General features: G+C 48.6%; 1 protein-coding gene across 3 annotated transcripts in view; it reads left to right on the forward strand.

Moving 5' to 3' along the window:
• The window catches only part of ATP2C2 (ATPase secretory pathway Ca2+ transporting 2), an 81,060-nt gene that overhangs the window by 39,702 nt on the left and 25,292 nt on the right, over positions 1–16,066 (forward strand). For all 3 annotated transcript variants that reach the window (XM_012505237.2, XM_003272493.4, XM_012505238.2), the window contains 4 exons: positions 3,054–3,203; positions 3,310–3,378; positions 3,869–3,944; positions 6,679–6,745. In XM_012505237.2, coding sequence (XP_012360691.2) covers positions 3,054–3,203; positions 3,310–3,378; positions 3,869–3,944; positions 6,679–6,745 — 362 coding nt within the window. The remainder of the gene's footprint in view (positions 1–3,053; positions 3,204–3,309; positions 3,379–3,868; positions 3,945–6,678; positions 6,746–16,066) is intronic.

The raw sequence follows: 16,066 nt of genomic DNA on the forward strand, positions 1-16,066 counted from the left end.
CGCACCACTGCTTTTGTTACATTTCCCTGATGTCAGACACATCTCCAACCATCCTTCCTCTCCCTCCTTTATAAGAACCCTTGTGGTCTCCCTGGGCCCACCCTGGTCACCCAGACCATATTCTCCCCATATCAAGGTCCTTCAGTTAGTCATGTCTGCACAGTCTCTGTCACCACGACAGAGAACACATTCCCAAGTTGAGGATTAGGGTGCGGACATCATGGGAAAGCTGGGGGCAGGGGGCTGTTATTCAGCAGGCCACACTCCGGCCCTTTTCCAGGTCCCCTCCCTCCTCCCTTCCTGCCTTGGGGCCCCCCACCCCACTCCCCATCCACATTGCTCATTCATTCGACAAGTGTTTCCTGAGCACCTACTACATACCAGGCCCTGGGCTGGGTGCCGAGGACACCGTGCAGGAAGCAGAGCTGGTCTCCGTGTTCATGAGTTTATAGCCCAGAGTGACAGACTAACCTAAATCTACTCGTGACAAGTACTGTTCCAGGACTGCTAAGGGACCCACGAGTGGGAGTACTGGGAATCCTGGATTTCCCAAAAGGGAGAGACTTGCCTGGCCTGGTGCAGTCAGGGAGGGCTTCCTGGAGATAGCAGCTTTTGGCATAAAACAGCCATTTTAGGCAAAGGAGGCCCAAGCTACTTGTCTCATGCTGACCAAGAAGCCAGATAAGTTTTTGCTTTCAACCGCCATGGGGGCACCTAAAACCCTCCCCCACCACATGCGACTTAGCCTATCTCATCCCAGAGGTCTCTGCTCCCTGTCCCTCCTCCCAGGCCTTCCCCCAGCAGCCTCTTCTCAGGGTCCTCCCTCCCTGCTCTGTACACCCTGGTGTTGGATCCAGTGCTTGTTTATCGTCAGTCCCCCCTCCCTCCTCCATGGAGTATCATCTCCCTGAGGCAGAGATTGTATCCTATTCCCTGCGGTATTCCCAGTGTCCAGAGGAGTCCCTGGCCTGTCGAGGATATGGATGGGCAGATTTCCAATCTGTCCACACCCACACTCACTCCCCACCCCATGTGCCTCCTCTCTTCCAAACGCCTCTTCCTTCTTCGTCCTTCTCTTCCAAGCTGCCTTCCCGGGTGGGGGTCACCTTTGATCTCTCCTTTCGTTTTTTTTTGTCGTTGTTGTTGTTGTTTTAAAAGGACTTCATTGTTTGAGAATGTTTTAGATTTGCAGAAAAATTCAGCTCAGGGTTCCCATCTACCCCTCACCCAGGATCCCTTCCTGTTTTTAATGCCTTAGCTTACTTGGGTGCATCGGTCACAACTAAGGAACCCATATTGATGCCTTCTTGTTACCTTGAGTCCGCGCCACTTTCAGATCCCCATTGATTTCCCTAATGTCCTTTTTCTGCTCCAGGATCCCACGTGACATTTAATGGTCCTGTGTCCTGAGGTTCTTGTTGGCTCTGACAGTTTCTGATGGTCCTTGTTTTCGACCTTCACCTTGACAGTTTCGGTTTTGTTTTTGTTTTGAGCAGAGTCTCTCTCTGTCACCCAGGCTGGAGTGCAGTGGGGCAGTGTCGGCTCACTGCAACCTCCGCCTCCTAGGTTCAAGAGATTCTCCTGCCTCAGCCTCCTGAGTAGCTGGGGTTACAGGCCCCTGCCCCCATGCCCGGCTAATTTTTGTATTTTTAGTAGAGACGGGGTTTCACTGTGTTGGCCAGGCTGATCTTGAACTCCTGAGTTCAAGTGATCTGCCTGCCTTGGCCTCCCAAAGTGCTGGGATTACAGATGTGAGCCACCATGCCCGGCTGTCCTTGACGGTTTTGAGGAGCCCCAGCCAGGTATTTTCCAGAATGTTCTTCGAGCCTCCTTCAAAGATTTTCCCCGGCATCACTCAGTGACTTCTTATGCTTCATTGTCCAGAGCTGGAGCCACGGGAGCCACGGGGAGGCGGGAATGTGGCTGTGCAGCAGGAGGCCTCCCCTCCCTGACACTGTGGGACCCCCTGGGAAGGAAGGGGGGAGACGGGTATTACCTCAGTGAGTGGCGGCCGCTGTCATTCTTGGGGACTGAGATCCTATGGCAGTGTACATATTTTTAAATGATTGCTAAATTTAAACAGTTGTAAATTATAGAGAAGTCGCAGGTCCCTGTTTGAGAATCACTGATCTGGCTGTGCTTCTCTGGTGGTTTGTGGAGGAAGGCTTCTCTCTAGCTTGGTTTTACATGCTTACGTGACCGGGTCCCGAGGGATAGGCCCACCCAGCCCCTCTCTGTGAACTCAGAGGTGTCTGGCACGGTTCTGGCCCTGGGAGCCTCACCTCGGGAGTGAGATGTGTTAAGTCCGAGGTCAAGTTGTGGTTTTGCAGGATGGTTAAGAGTATAGTTTCTAGAACCAGTGCTTTGGTTCAAATGTCTGTTTTGCCACTAACTAGCTATGGAAACTTGAGCAAATTACTTAATTCTTCCATGCTTCAGTTTCCCCACATGCAAAACGGGGAAGATAATAGAGTCTTCCATTGGGGGTGGTGAGGTCTGAGGGCTAAGCCTTGTGGGGAGCTGCACACAGGGCCTGGTGCGTAGTCAGTGTTCTACAAATGTCAGTACCTCCCTTCCCCCTGCCAGGGTGTGTGAGTGTCTCTGCGTCCCTGTCTGTGTTTCTGGTGTTACTATTGCCCTAGATTCTCCCTGAATAACCTGGGTTGGTTATTGTGTGGGAGTGTGTGGGAACCATACAGATTGTACAGGCATCTCCAAGGTGAAGAGTGGACTGCGTATGTGGAGACTCGCACAGGTGTTTTGAAAGGTATATCCTAAAATAGCCATCACTTTCATTTTTCTTTTTAGATTGTATCAAAATTTCGAGCAATATTAAGCAAAGATATGAGACTTTTATGTTTTTAAGGGAGGCTGCTCATTCACAGCTTTTCTGATCGTGGAGGCCTCAGAGGCCGTCATTGTGACGCTCATTCTGTAGGTTCACTGTGCTCTCGAGTTCATTTCTGTGAAGGTGCTGGTACCATTTTGTGCTTTTAACACCAATTCTCGGGGTGACAGGGAGATTCCACGGCCTTTTCCCCTTGCTCTCCTAGGTCACGGACCTCTTGGTGGATGAATCCAGTTTCACCGGGGAAGCCGAGCCATGTAGTAAAACAGACAGTCCCTTGACAGGCGGTGGGGACCTCACCACCCTCAGCAACATCGTCTTCATGGGGACCCTGGTGCAGTATGGGAGGGGCCAGGTAAGCCCTGGGGCACTGAGGCCTTGGGCTCCCATAACCCACAGGCTCCCATAACCCACAGGCTCCCAGACCTTAGATTTCATACTTCTCTCTCTCCTGGACACAGGGGGTCGTGATTGGAACAGGGGAGAGCTCTCAGTTCGGAGAAGTGTTTAAGATGATGCAGGCTGAAGAGGTAAGGGGCGGGAGGGAGCTTCGGGATTTTTGTAAGCTCGAGTTTGAGATTATTATAGGCAAATAATACCAGCCCTGCCTACTCCTGAGGAATGAGTGGCATGTGATTAATATAAGTATACTTCTTAAACATTTAATTTTTTTTTTTATTGGAGACAGGGTTTCACCATGTTGCCCAGGCTGGTCTGAAACTCCTGAGCTCAAGCAATCTGTCTGCCTCAGCCTCCCAAAGTGCCAGGATTACAGGCATAAGCCACCACACCTGGCCTCTTTTTAAACATGTAAGACATTTGTTAGCATTTTCATAAAGATACAGCTTTCAGAGAGTAACACGCACAGATGTTTAGTGCAAAAGTCAATGAATGTTGACATATGTGTACCCCTGTGTAATCATCACTGAAGCTGTAGGATGGCAAGGTGAAGACATTTTGAACAAAGGCAGGCAGAAGCTGGGATCTTGTCCAACTAACCCATTGTGCTCACCCTTTCAGACACCTAAAACTCCTTTGCAGAAAAGCATGGACAGGCTAGGAAAGCAACTGACACTCTTCTCCTTTGGCATAATCGGTGAGTGAAGCAGTTTCCATACTGGGTTCGTTCTGCAGGTGGAGGGGAGCCATCATAGGGGGGCCACCATGGCTGTTTCTCAAATGTCTTGCTACTCAGCTGCATAAGGCTTGGGGATTGGGGTCAGAGGCTCTCCAAAAGCAACAAGAGCTTTCTGTATAGTTGGACCAGGCTGGCTGCTGTAACAAGCAGCCACTACATTTTCTTGGTTTAACATAGTAAACGCTTGTTCCTTGCTCACATGGCAGTCCAAAGTCCGTTGGTGTATTCCTGGTCCAGTGGCTCTCGTGGATAGCTCGCCTACAAACAGTGACTTGGGCCCAGGCCCCTGTTATATTGCTGCTCTATCTTCCTCTGGGTCCTTGGAGGCCATATTTCTGTTCAGCCAGCAGATGGTGAAAGAGGAAACATGGAGGCTTGTGGAGGACATTTTTAAGGCATAGACCAGGAAGTGGAATCATCAATTTGACCATCTTTTATTGGCGAGAATGGAGCCACATGGCCTACATAACTGCAAAGGAGACTGGGAAATGTAGTTTAACTGTGCACCCAACCATAGTTCTATGCTTCTAAGCAGGCTGTGCTTGGACTGGGACTTCCTGACCTTTGGTAACACGACAAATAGCATTGACATGATGCTGCGGTCCTGAATCTAGATGTTCAGGCTTAACATCCCCATAGTGCTGCCCCAGTCCCTTCACTGGCTTCTTCCTGCTCTTTCCAGTTCTGGCCTTACTTCTGTGTCCTTTATTCCAGCCTTTAGGATCAACCTGTGCCTGGTCCCTAATAGATTCTCAGTAAATATTTGTTGAGTGAAAAATTGAATAAAGGAATAAACCAACACGCCACTGCCTATAGCACATCCAGTGATGAGGGAGGTGCTGGTGAGTGTGGCCAAAACTGCGAAGCCAGAGAACAGCCTTGAGAGAAACAGCTTATGTAAGCCCATGTTTCTTAAGTTAAATTAGAACTGAAATTGACATGTCCACAGCAAGACCCATGATATCACTCAGACTTTTTTTGTTTGTTTGTTTTGAGATGGAGTCTCACTCTGTTGCCCAGGCTGGAGTGCAGTGGCATGATCTCAGCTCACTGCAACCTCTGCCTCCTGGGTTAACCAATTCTCCTGCCTCGGCCTCCTGAGTCGCTGGGATTACAGGCATGCACCATCACGCCCAGCTAATTTTTGTATTTTTGGTAGAGACGGGGTTTTCTCATGTTGGCCAGGCTGGTCTCAAACTCCTGGCCTCAAGTGATCTGCCTGCCTTGGCCTCCCAAAGTGCTAGGATTACAGCCATGAGCCACTGCACTGGGCTTTTTTTTTTTTTTTTTTTTAAACATTTTGAGAACTGCTCTAGCAGATGGAGAGTTTTGACACTCAGTCTCACAGACATCCTAGAAGGCCCAAGGGGCAGGTGCAGGGAAGCAACACCATGCTGGTCAGTGCTTCTAGAGCAAAGTAGCATTTGCCAATTCCCATGGTGTAAATACTCTCAGTGTGGCCATTTTCAAGCTACTAATGTATAGACACTGAACATGGATTTCAGAAGAGATGTGCCTAGTTGATTCTTGTGAGCGCCTGTGAGGAATCTCCAGCCTTCTACTATGGGAATGCCACAAAGGTGGAGTAAGTTCCTAGTGGGGGTGTCTCCAGGCTCACTGCCTCACCCCTGTAGAGCTCCCCTTGCTAATCTATTAATCTATTTCATTAGAGTTCATTTGGGTTCTAGCTAAGATTTCAGTTGATGACTGAGTTTAGTAGCCAATAGTTGAATGCCCAAAACAAAACTAACAGATACTGTCGCAGCTGCCCCCCTCAACACATATACACACACACCCCACTACCACGCATCAGAAAACATCCCTGGCCTCTGCAAAGCAAAGCTAAGCTTCTTTAGTAAGCTCTCCAAGGGTGTCACCTGGCAACCCCATGCACGTTCCCAGTACCTACTCTCTCCTTCCGGTAATGATGGCAACAAGAGTTAAAGATTAGGCTTGTGTTTGCTGTGGCCCAGGAGCTGTGCTGAGCACAGACTGTCACACCTTAAACCAGGGAACTACTCTTTGAGGGTTGCACGGCCATGAGCCCCGTTTTACAGACGAGGAGACGCAGGCTGCACCAGGCAACCCGAGCACCTTTCCCTGTTGCCAGAGCATCTCATGAACTTCCACAGGCCCCAGGGCAGCTCTTGCCATTTGTGCCTTGAGAGTCTATCTGTAACCACCTCCGTGTCTTGTATACCTAGTGCAGTAACTGGTGTGCAGTAAATATTTGGTAAACTATTAATGAAGGAAAATGGAAATGGAGTATATTTAATCATGAGTACCACAGAATAAAATAATTAAAAAAAAAACAGTGACCCATCTGCCCATCACAGGAGCGGCTGCATTTTCCACACCAAACACCACATGGGGGGATGTTCTGGATACACACAGCAGATGGGAAACTTGGGGAATAAGATGTAAATGCTTGCAAACAGTCCGAAATAAACTGATGGAGCCTTTAACTTAAATTTGGCTTGGACCTTTCCCGAGAAAGTAAAACCAGGTTTTTGTAGGTGTAAACATATCTCTCTTAGAAAAAGGAAGAGAAGGGTTGAAAGTGGTTGAGGTGATCAGTCGTTCCTCTGTGCATGCGTTCCTGTAAACTCTTGAAGGAAGTGGATTTGAATCCATCCAGGCATCAGCGTGTGTAGTGCACATGGAGATAAGGCTGTTTTTGTCTCTTCCCCAGGTCTCATCATGCTCATTGGCTGGTTGCAAGGGAAACAGCTCCTCAGTATGTTCACGATCGGGGTCAGGTAGGAGTGCTGTGGCCGCCCCTTGCCTTGCCAAGGTGGTCAGTGGGCTCTGAGCCCTTCCCTGCAGCAAGAGAAGGTGGGGAGGCTGCAGAACAGGAAGGGCTGGGGAAGGTGCAGCCCCGTCACCCGAACTCCAGCCTCCCAATAGCACATTCTCCGACAGGTACAGAGTGCGCAGTGAATGCTTGCAAAGTGAATGACAGCATATGATGGGGGGGGGTCCCTTTTGTATTAGGCTATTATTGCATTACTGAAAAATACCTGAGGGTTGGTAATTTATTCAGAAAACAGGTTTAATTGGTCCACGGTTCCACAGGCTGTACAGGAAGCATGGTGTCTGCTCAGCTTCTGGGGAGGCTCCAGGAAATTTCCAATCAAGGCGGAAGGGGAACGGGGAGCAGGCATGTCACATGGCAAGAGCAGGGGCAGGAGAGGGAGAAAGGGGAGGTGCCACATGCTATGAAACAATCAGATCTCTCAGGAACTCACTCCAGCAAGAACGGCTCGAAGGAGATGGCACTAAACCGTTCATGAGGCATCCACTCGTCGTCCAGTCTCCTCCCACTTCCAACATTAGGGCTTATGTTTCAACATGAGGTTTGGGTGGGGACACACATTCAAACCGTATCAGCTTTCTTGCCACTCTTTGCCTGTGGGTTTGGGTCTTTCTGCCTAAGAGCAAGGACCCCAGAGCCAGCCTGCGTCTGTTTAAATTCTAAGCTTGCCACTTCCTGGTTTTGTGAACTCTGGCAAGTTTCTTAGCTCTCTGTGCCCCCGTTTCCTCCTCTGAAAAATGGGAATGCTCATATAGCCTCTCCTAGGGCAAGTGTCTGGATTAAAGGAGTTAGTCTGTACAAGCGCCCACACGATACACAGTGTATAGTGAGCGTTGGCTCTTATTACTAGTTTAGAACTCGATCCAAGCCCTTATTTTACAGAGGAGGCTATCAGAGAGGCGATGGACGTGGAGCCCAAGGCCATATGGGGACAGCAGGGCTGGGAGTCCTCATCACTTGATGGTGCTAAGCTGAGGGGACCCGCCCTTCTTCTACATAGTGATTCATAAGTCATCCCAAGCCCCTGGATCCTGGTGGCCGAGACAGGGAGAGGCACAGGCAGCCCAGCATCGTGCAGCAGTGTGACGTTGTCGGTAGTTCTTCCGTGGCTATTTGCCAAGGGCAAGGGAAGCAGAGGGCTGGGGATTGTCACTAACTGGGTATGTCCCATCGGAAGGGTGGCTAGGGGCTGTTCCAGGACACGGAGGAACCAACCCATGTCTAGGCTCACGTCAGGCCCATTGGTTCCCAGACGGTAACGCACATGCAGCTGCTGTCTGCAAGATGCTTTTAGGTGATGTGTGGAAAATTACTGTAGTGCCTGTTCACATGTATATATATGTAATTAATACATCAAACCCATGATGTAAACAAACGTAGATGTCCGTCAGCTCACGAAAGGATAAACAACTTAGGTACAGTGGAATATTTTTCAGCCACAGAAAGGGATGAAGTACTGATGCATGCTGCAACATGGATTAATGTTGAACCCGTTTTCCTAGGTGAAGGAAGCAAGTTGCACATGTTATATGATTTTATTTATACGAAATATTCAAAAATAGGTCACTCAGTCAGGCGCGGTGGCTCATACCTGTAATCCCAGCACTTTGGGAGCTCCAGGCAGACAATTACCTGAGGTCAGGAGTTCTAGACCAGTCTGGCCAACATGGTGAAACCCTGTCTCTATTAAAAATACAAAAATTAAAGGTGTGGTGGCAGGTGCCTATAATCCCAGCTACTCAGGAGGCTGAGGCAGAAGAATCGCTGAGCTCGGGAGGCAGAGTTTGCAGTGAGCCAAGATTGCGCCACTGCACTCCAGCCTGGGTGACGGAGCAAGACACTGTCTGAAAAAAGAAACAAAGCAAAACATAGGTCACTTCATAGAAAGAGAAAGTAAGTTAGTGTTTGCCAGGACCTGGGGTTGGGGAGTGAGTAGTGACTACTAACAGTTATGGGGTTTCCTTTGAGGGTGAAGAAAATGTTCTAAAATTGATTGTGGGCATAGGTGCACAACTCTGCATACATTAACCACCATTCAGTTATATATGTTAAAGGAGTGAATTTTATTATATACAAATTATATATCAATAAAGAAACCAGAAAGGTATAGAACAGGCAACTAAGAATGCTGTTATTGAAAGGGTCCTTGGAGCCTTTCTAATTTATATATGAAGAGTAAACCATTACTGCAAACGTGTGCCGTAATGATCATTACAGTGAATTACAGTGGACAAACTCCTGCTGGATTGAGGCATCCCAATGTGTGCTGGGACACAGAGGTTTGTCCTGCTGGCCAGTGTGGGCAAGAGAATCTTGCTTTAAGGGTTGAGTGTACTGGGTCTGGTGCATGGTATCAGGTATGTAGTATCAGGTGTACATGGCTGTGGTGCATAGTCAGGCTTTCCTGTGTATACATGAATGTACACGATTATCTGGTAGTTAGTAGTAGAAGAGATTCCAAATGCCTTATTTTTTCAACGACAGTGCATGGTAGCATTAAGTGAGGGGCAGGCGGTAAAATCAACCTGTGGGCAGGTGTGTGTCCTATGACAAAAGCATTCAGTAATTGTTTTTTTGAGTGAATGGGCATTGGAAATACTGTGTCTGGCTTTGGATACTTTGTCACTCAGTGTATTTAACAAACAAAATCTTAATAACACCAAATGCTGAGAGCACACAAAAAAACAGAAAAGAGGAGTTTGAATATTATGTGATGATGTGGGCACACAGATGTGATAAAAATCATAAAAGCAAAATACAAATGACAGACACTTGGAAAACCCCATCCCAGATGAATTCTAAGCCATAATAAGTTCCTCTCTTCCGTTAAAAAAAAAATCCTGTAATGAGACACACAAGACATTCAGACCACATCAGAATACCCTTAAATGATAGTTTTCAGTAGGAAAAGAGGAACAAGAAAAAAAGCTGTACTAATAGATAATAGTTGTTAGGTTTTAGCTTTAAGCAACCTATAAATGAGCGGAGACGAATGCCAGGGCTTGGACTTTCCCCCCGTACCTGTTTGGAACCATGAAAATGATGCAGTGGTTCTGTACAGGTTGCAGCCTGTTTTCCTGAAACAGCGTTTTTCCTTGAAAATATGCCCAGGTCCTCGGTTTGTTTTGCTAATAGCCCTGTGAAAGGGCATGTTAGGATCTGGATAATGACACCCAAGGGGTCTATTAAATGTAGGATGCTCTTGATCTCTAGTGAATTGGGGCTTTCTAGCTTAATATCCTGAACAGAACGATCTTCATGGCGTTGTTTTTTTGTTTGTTTGTTTGTTTGTTTTGAGACAGTTTCACTCTTGTTGCCCAGGCTGGAGTACAATGGCACGATCTTGGCTCACTGCAATCTCCACCTCCCAAGTTCATGCAATTCTCTTGCCTCAGCCTCCCAAGTAGCTGGGATTACAGGGGCGCACCATCACCCCTGGCTAATTTTTTAAATTTTAAGTAGAGATGGGATTTCACCATGTTGGCCAGGCTGGTCTCCAACTCCTGACCTCAGGTGATCCACCTGCCTCGGCCTCCGAAAGTGCTGGGATTACAAGTGTAAGCCAGCACTTCCAGCCTTCATGGGCCTTTTGAGGGGCATTTATCCTTCAGTGTTACTGTGTATGGCACATGACTGCGTGATCTGTTTGTATCACTCTTATTGAATCCCTTTCATGTTCACGTAGTGTTGGGATTGGGGGAGGTTGTGAACAAGACAGTCGTGATTCCCATCTTCAGAGACTGTAGGTTTCAGTGAGGATGGAGAATCGATGGAATCAAGGGCTAGAGGGAGAGAGCTGGGAAGAGAGGCAGAGGCAGGGGGTAGAGGGAGCCTGAAGCTGAGATGTGGAGGAGCTGTGGCTGATGCGATGAAGCCTTGGAGGAGACTGGGTGTGCAGATTCCTGTGGCTGCCAAAACAAAGCACCACAGGCTGCAGGGCTGGAAACAGAAGCTTATTCTCACCATTCTAGAGGCCAGGAGTCCAAGGTCCGGGTGTGGCGGGAGCATGCTGTTCGTGAAGACCCTAGGGGGAAGAGTCAGCCAAATGCTTGTTGGCTTCTGGTGTCACAGGCAGTCCTTGGCACATAGATATCTTGCCTCCAGTCTCTGTCTGTCACATAGTCTCCTCCTCTCTCTCTGCATCTTTTCTCTTCTTTTTGTAAGGACGCCAGTTATATTGGACTAGGGTGGGTACTCTAATGACCCCATTTTTATTTGATGACATCTGCAAAGGCCGTATTTGCAAATAAGGTCACATTCACGTGTACCAGCAGTTAGGATGTGAACATATTTTATTGGAAGGACACAATTCAACTCCTTAGCAGCACGCAGTGGGCTGCCAGGAGAGGGGAGTGGATGGACAGCAAGCTCACTGAAGGAGATGAAGACAAGGAGTCCTGAGCCATGACTGGGAAGTCCCGTCTACGCGAATGGCAAAGTTGCCAAGAGTAGCCTGCAGGTGAACAGAGGAAAGTCAGTTCTGGGCCGGGCACGGTGGCTCACGTCTGTAATCCCAGCACTTTTGGACACTGAGGCAGACGGATCACTTGAGGTTAGGAGTTTAAGACCAGCTTGGCCAACATGGTGAAACCCCATCTCTACTAAAAATACAAAAATCAGCTGGGCATGGTGGCGTCTGCCTATAATCCCAGGTACTGGGGGGCAGAGGCAGCAGAACTGCCTGAACCCGGGAGGCAGAGGTTGTAGTGAGCTGAGATCACACTACTGCCCTTCAGCCTGGGCAGCAGAGTGAGACACGGTCTCAAAAAAAAAAAAAAAAAAAAGTCAGTTCTAGAATCTTCAAGGAGTTGAAGAGGGAGGGACCAAGGTCTGTTGGAGCTGGAGAAGGAGCAGGACTAGAACATGTGATCCCAGTTCATCCTTACACAGCCCATGGGGTAAGTCTGGTTTCCTTTTTACAGATTGGGAAACAGGCTTAGGCTAGCACAACTTATGGGATCAGGGCATGGAAGAGAAAAATTTCAAACCACTGAAGCCTGATCCAAAGTTGGGGTCCTTGTCAGCAACCCAACCCCCTAACCTCGGCAGGATGGGGACTCTGCTGCCAGCCACCGCCCCTCACTCCCTATCCTTGGCAGCCATTGGCAATGGGCTCGAGTTTGTTTGCCCCATGAATATGTATTGGGCCTCTTTTGACTCTCTGTTTACATCAAAAGTGCTGATCCAGCTGGATCAGGTGGATAGATCTCTACCCTCCTGGAGTTTTCTGGCTGGGGAGAAAAGTGAATGTTAACAATTTAAGCACACATTAATAAAAATAATTACAACTTATGAGTGCTACAGAGGAATAACCGTGGAGAAAGAGATTAAAAGGGAGGTAGAAACCAGCTGGGCATGGTGTCTCACACCTGTAATCACAGCACTTTGGGACTCTGAGGTGGGCAGATCACTTGAGATCAGGAGTTCAAGAACAGCCTAGCCAACATGGTGAAACCTGCATCTCTACCAAAAATACAAAATTAGCTGGGCATGGTGGTGTGTACCTGTAATCCCAGCTACTCAGGGAGGCTGAGGCAGAAGAATCTCTTGAACTCGGGAGGCAGAGGTTGCAGTGAGCCGACATCTCACCACTGCACTCCAACCTGGGCGACAGAGCAAAACTCCGTCTCAAGAAGAAAAAAAGGGAGGTAGAAGGGGATAGAGTGGAAGAGGTGGCTGGGGAGGGTTTTGGGTGGAGAGTTGAGGAGTCAGGAGATGAGCGGGAAGGGTGTTCCAGGCAGGGGGAACAGCACAGGCAAAGGTTTGGGGGTGGGAACATGTCCGAGGGCCACTTGCGGGGGACCAAAGCTGAGCTCTGTGAGCAGAACGAGATGATGCAGTCGCTTACATCACGGGGAAACTCATGGCCCCTTTTCCTATTCCTAACCTCATCATCAGAGCCTTTCCCAATACACCACGCCAGGCCGTCTCTGTGACACTTTGGAAGCAGAGAGATGAAAAGTGTTGGCCACCCTTGATTTAGAGGCCGAAGGAAGTGCGAGGTGGGAGCCCCAGCTTATTACAGAAGCAGGGGCTGGGAGGAAGGGGGCGCTGGAGCAGGACGCGGAGCTGTGCTGGGGACAGTGGAGTTTGAGGCATTGGAACAGCAGCGGCAGGCACTGGAGAGCCGAGGTCTCCGGCTGAGCTGAAGAACCGGAGGGTCCCTGAGAGAGCCCGGCAAACCTGGGTGGCCGCTCCCCCAACTCGGGGCTGGGTGGGGCCTGAGACTCACAATTCTTTCTTTCTTTTTATCATTTAAATAGGCTTTTGGGGAACAAGTGGTGTTTCGTTACATGAATAAGTTATTTAGTGGTGATTTCTGAGATTTTCATGCCCCCATCACCTGAGCAGTATACACTGTACCAATGTGTTGAAACTCACATTTGTTTTGTTTGCTTTTTTATTCTTTAATTTTTCTTTAAGTTCTAGGATACATGTACAGAACGTCCAGCTTTGTTACATAGGTATACATGTGCCATGGTGGTTTGCTGCACCTATCCACCCGTCATCTAGGTTTTAAGCCCCCTGTGCATTAGGCGTTTGGCCTAATGCTCTCACTCTCCTTTCCCCCAACCCCCTGACAGGCCCTGGTGTGTGATGTCCCCCTCCCTGTGTCCATGTATTCTCATTGTTCAACTCCCACTTAGGAGTGAGAACATGCAGTGTTTGCTTGCTTGTTTTTGAGATGGAGTCTCGCTCTGTCCAGGCTGGAGTGCAGTGGCATGATCTTGGTTCACTGCAACCTCCATCTCCTGGGTTCAAGCTATTCTCCTGCCTCAGCCTCCCAAGTAGCTGGGATTACAGGTGTCCGCCACCACACCCAGCTAATTTTTGTATTTTCAGTAGAGATGGGGTTTCACTATGTTGGCCAGGCTAGTCTCGAACTCCTGACCTCAGGTGATCCGCCTGCCTCTGCCTTTCAAAGTGCTGGGATTACAGGTGTGAGCCACTGCGCCTGGCTGAGACTCATATTTCTAACAAGCTCTCAAGGGTGCTGACACAGCTGGTCCAGGGAGCACCCTCTAAGCGTGAGGCTGTGATTCGACACTGTCCCCCGAGAGTGGGCTCCAGCAAGAACAGGACCAGGAAAGAGGCCAAGACACCTGAACAGCGTTCTCACGTGACTGAACCTCTGGAAGCAGGGGTGGTGGCAGGGAGGGAGACATATGAGCCTCAAGGAGGCTGCCAGAGAACGCAGGACTCTCAGAAGACAGAATGCTTAAAAACTTCCCCAAGTAGGCCGGGCACAGTGGCTCACACCTATACTCCTAGCACTTTGGGAGGCTGAGGCAAGACGATCCCTTGAGCCCAGGAGTTTGAGACCAGCCTAGACAACACAGTGAGACCGTCTGTACAAAAACAAATGTTTTTTAACTAGCCAGGTATGGTGGTGCACGCTTGTAGCACCAGCTACTTGGGAGGCTGAGGTGGGAGGATTGCTTGAGCCTGGGAAGTCAAGGTATCAGTGAGCCCCGATCTTGCCACTGCACTCCAACCTGGGCAACAGAGCGAGACCCTGTCTTAAAACACAAAAACAAAAGAAAACAAACAAAAAACCTCCTGCAGATCATGAGATCAGGAGTTTAAGACCAGCCTGGCCAAAACAGTGAAACCCCATCTCTACTAAAAATACAAAAACTAGCCAGGCATGGTGGCGTACGCCTGTAGTCCCCGCTACTCAGGAGGCTGAGGCAGGAGAATCTCTTGAACCCGGGAGGTGGAGGTTGCAGTGAGCCGAGATTGCACCACTGCACTCCAGCCTAGGGAACAGAGCAAGACTCCGTCTCACAAACAAAACAAAACAAAAAACAACAACAACAACAAAACACGCACACCCTCCTGCAAATAATGGTACATCCAATCCCTGTCTTATAAGCCATGAAAAGCTTCATGAGGCAAGAAAGACGATTAAATATTTCCAGAAGAAAATGCAAAAAAGGCTTCTGCACTCAAGCCCCAAATCCCCTGATTCTCTCCCCACCCAGTGCTATTGGTCACTTCCGGTTTCTTGTCCTAACCTCCCTTGCAGCACAGGCATCCCGCTTGGTCCATGCGAGTGGATTTGCACATGGAAGACACTTTCCCCCTCTCATTTGTGATTTTGAAAGGGTGACGTTTTTCAGTTTTAGTGCCAGATGAAAGCCGCTCAAAGCCGTTGAATCGGAAGGTGGAGATGGCAGCTTAGCCAGCGGAGATTTTCCAAAATCAGTAAAATGAGAGAATCATTTTTTAAAAAACTTTAAGAAGTTTTTTAAAACAAATTCCCGGGCCGGGCATGGTGGCTCATGCCTGTAACCCCAGCACTTTGGGAGGCCGAGGCGGGTGGATCATGAGGTCAAGAGATCGAGATCATCCTGGCCAACGTTGTGAAATCCTGTCTCTACTAAAAATACAAAAATTAGACAGGTGTGATGGCGGGCGCCTGTAATCCCAGCTACTCGGGAGGCTGAGGCAGGAGAATCACTTGAACCCTAGAGGCAGAGGTTGCAGTGAGCCAAGATTGCACCACTGCACTCCAGCCTGGCAACAGAGCAAGACTCCATCACAAAAAAAAAAAAAAAAAAAAAAAGAATTCCCTATATGTTAAGTGACATACAAGATGATCCAAGGCACTTGCTTTTCCTGGTCCATTCTAATTAATTTTTGTTTTGTTTTTGTTTTTTTTGAGATGGAGTCTTGCTCTGTTACCCAGGCTGGAGTGCAGTGGTGTGATCTTGGCTCACTGCAAGCTTCGCCTCCTGGGTTCAAGTGATTCTCTTGCCTCAGCCTCCCCAAGTAGGTGGGACTACAGGTGCTCGCTACCACACCCGGCTAATTTTTTTATGTTGGTAGAGACGGGGATTCACCATGTTGGCCAGGCTAGTCTCGAACCCCTGACCTCAAGTGATCCACCCGCTTCTGCGTTTCAAAGTGCTGGGAATGCATGTGTGAGCCACCACACCCAGCCCATTCTAATCTTTATTAGTTTGTGGATTAATTCTTTATTATTATAAATTCATCCAAGTAATACAAAGATGCCCTTCCCCTGCCATATGGGATGAAAGTCCCCGTCATAACCCTCCACAAATGTTTGCTTAGCTGGTCTTCACAGCCTGTGCCATAAAACCAACGAAGCCTTCTGGCTGTCACTGTAGAAACCGGGCACAGCCCCTTGATCAACTTCTATAATCTTGGTTTATATAACTTGTCCATGCCTGTTCCATTGTCCCTGGGTGAAAGGTCACCATTCACAACCATTCTATTCAAACTGCCTGTTTTGTAATTG

The sequence above is a fragment of the Nomascus leucogenys genome, chromosome 2, assembly GCF_006542625.1.
Source record: "Nomascus leucogenys isolate Asia chromosome 2, Asia_NLE_v1, whole genome shotgun sequence".
In the NCBI taxonomy this organism is placed as follows: domain Eukaryota; kingdom Metazoa; phylum Chordata; class Mammalia; order Primates; family Hylobatidae; genus Nomascus; species Nomascus leucogenys.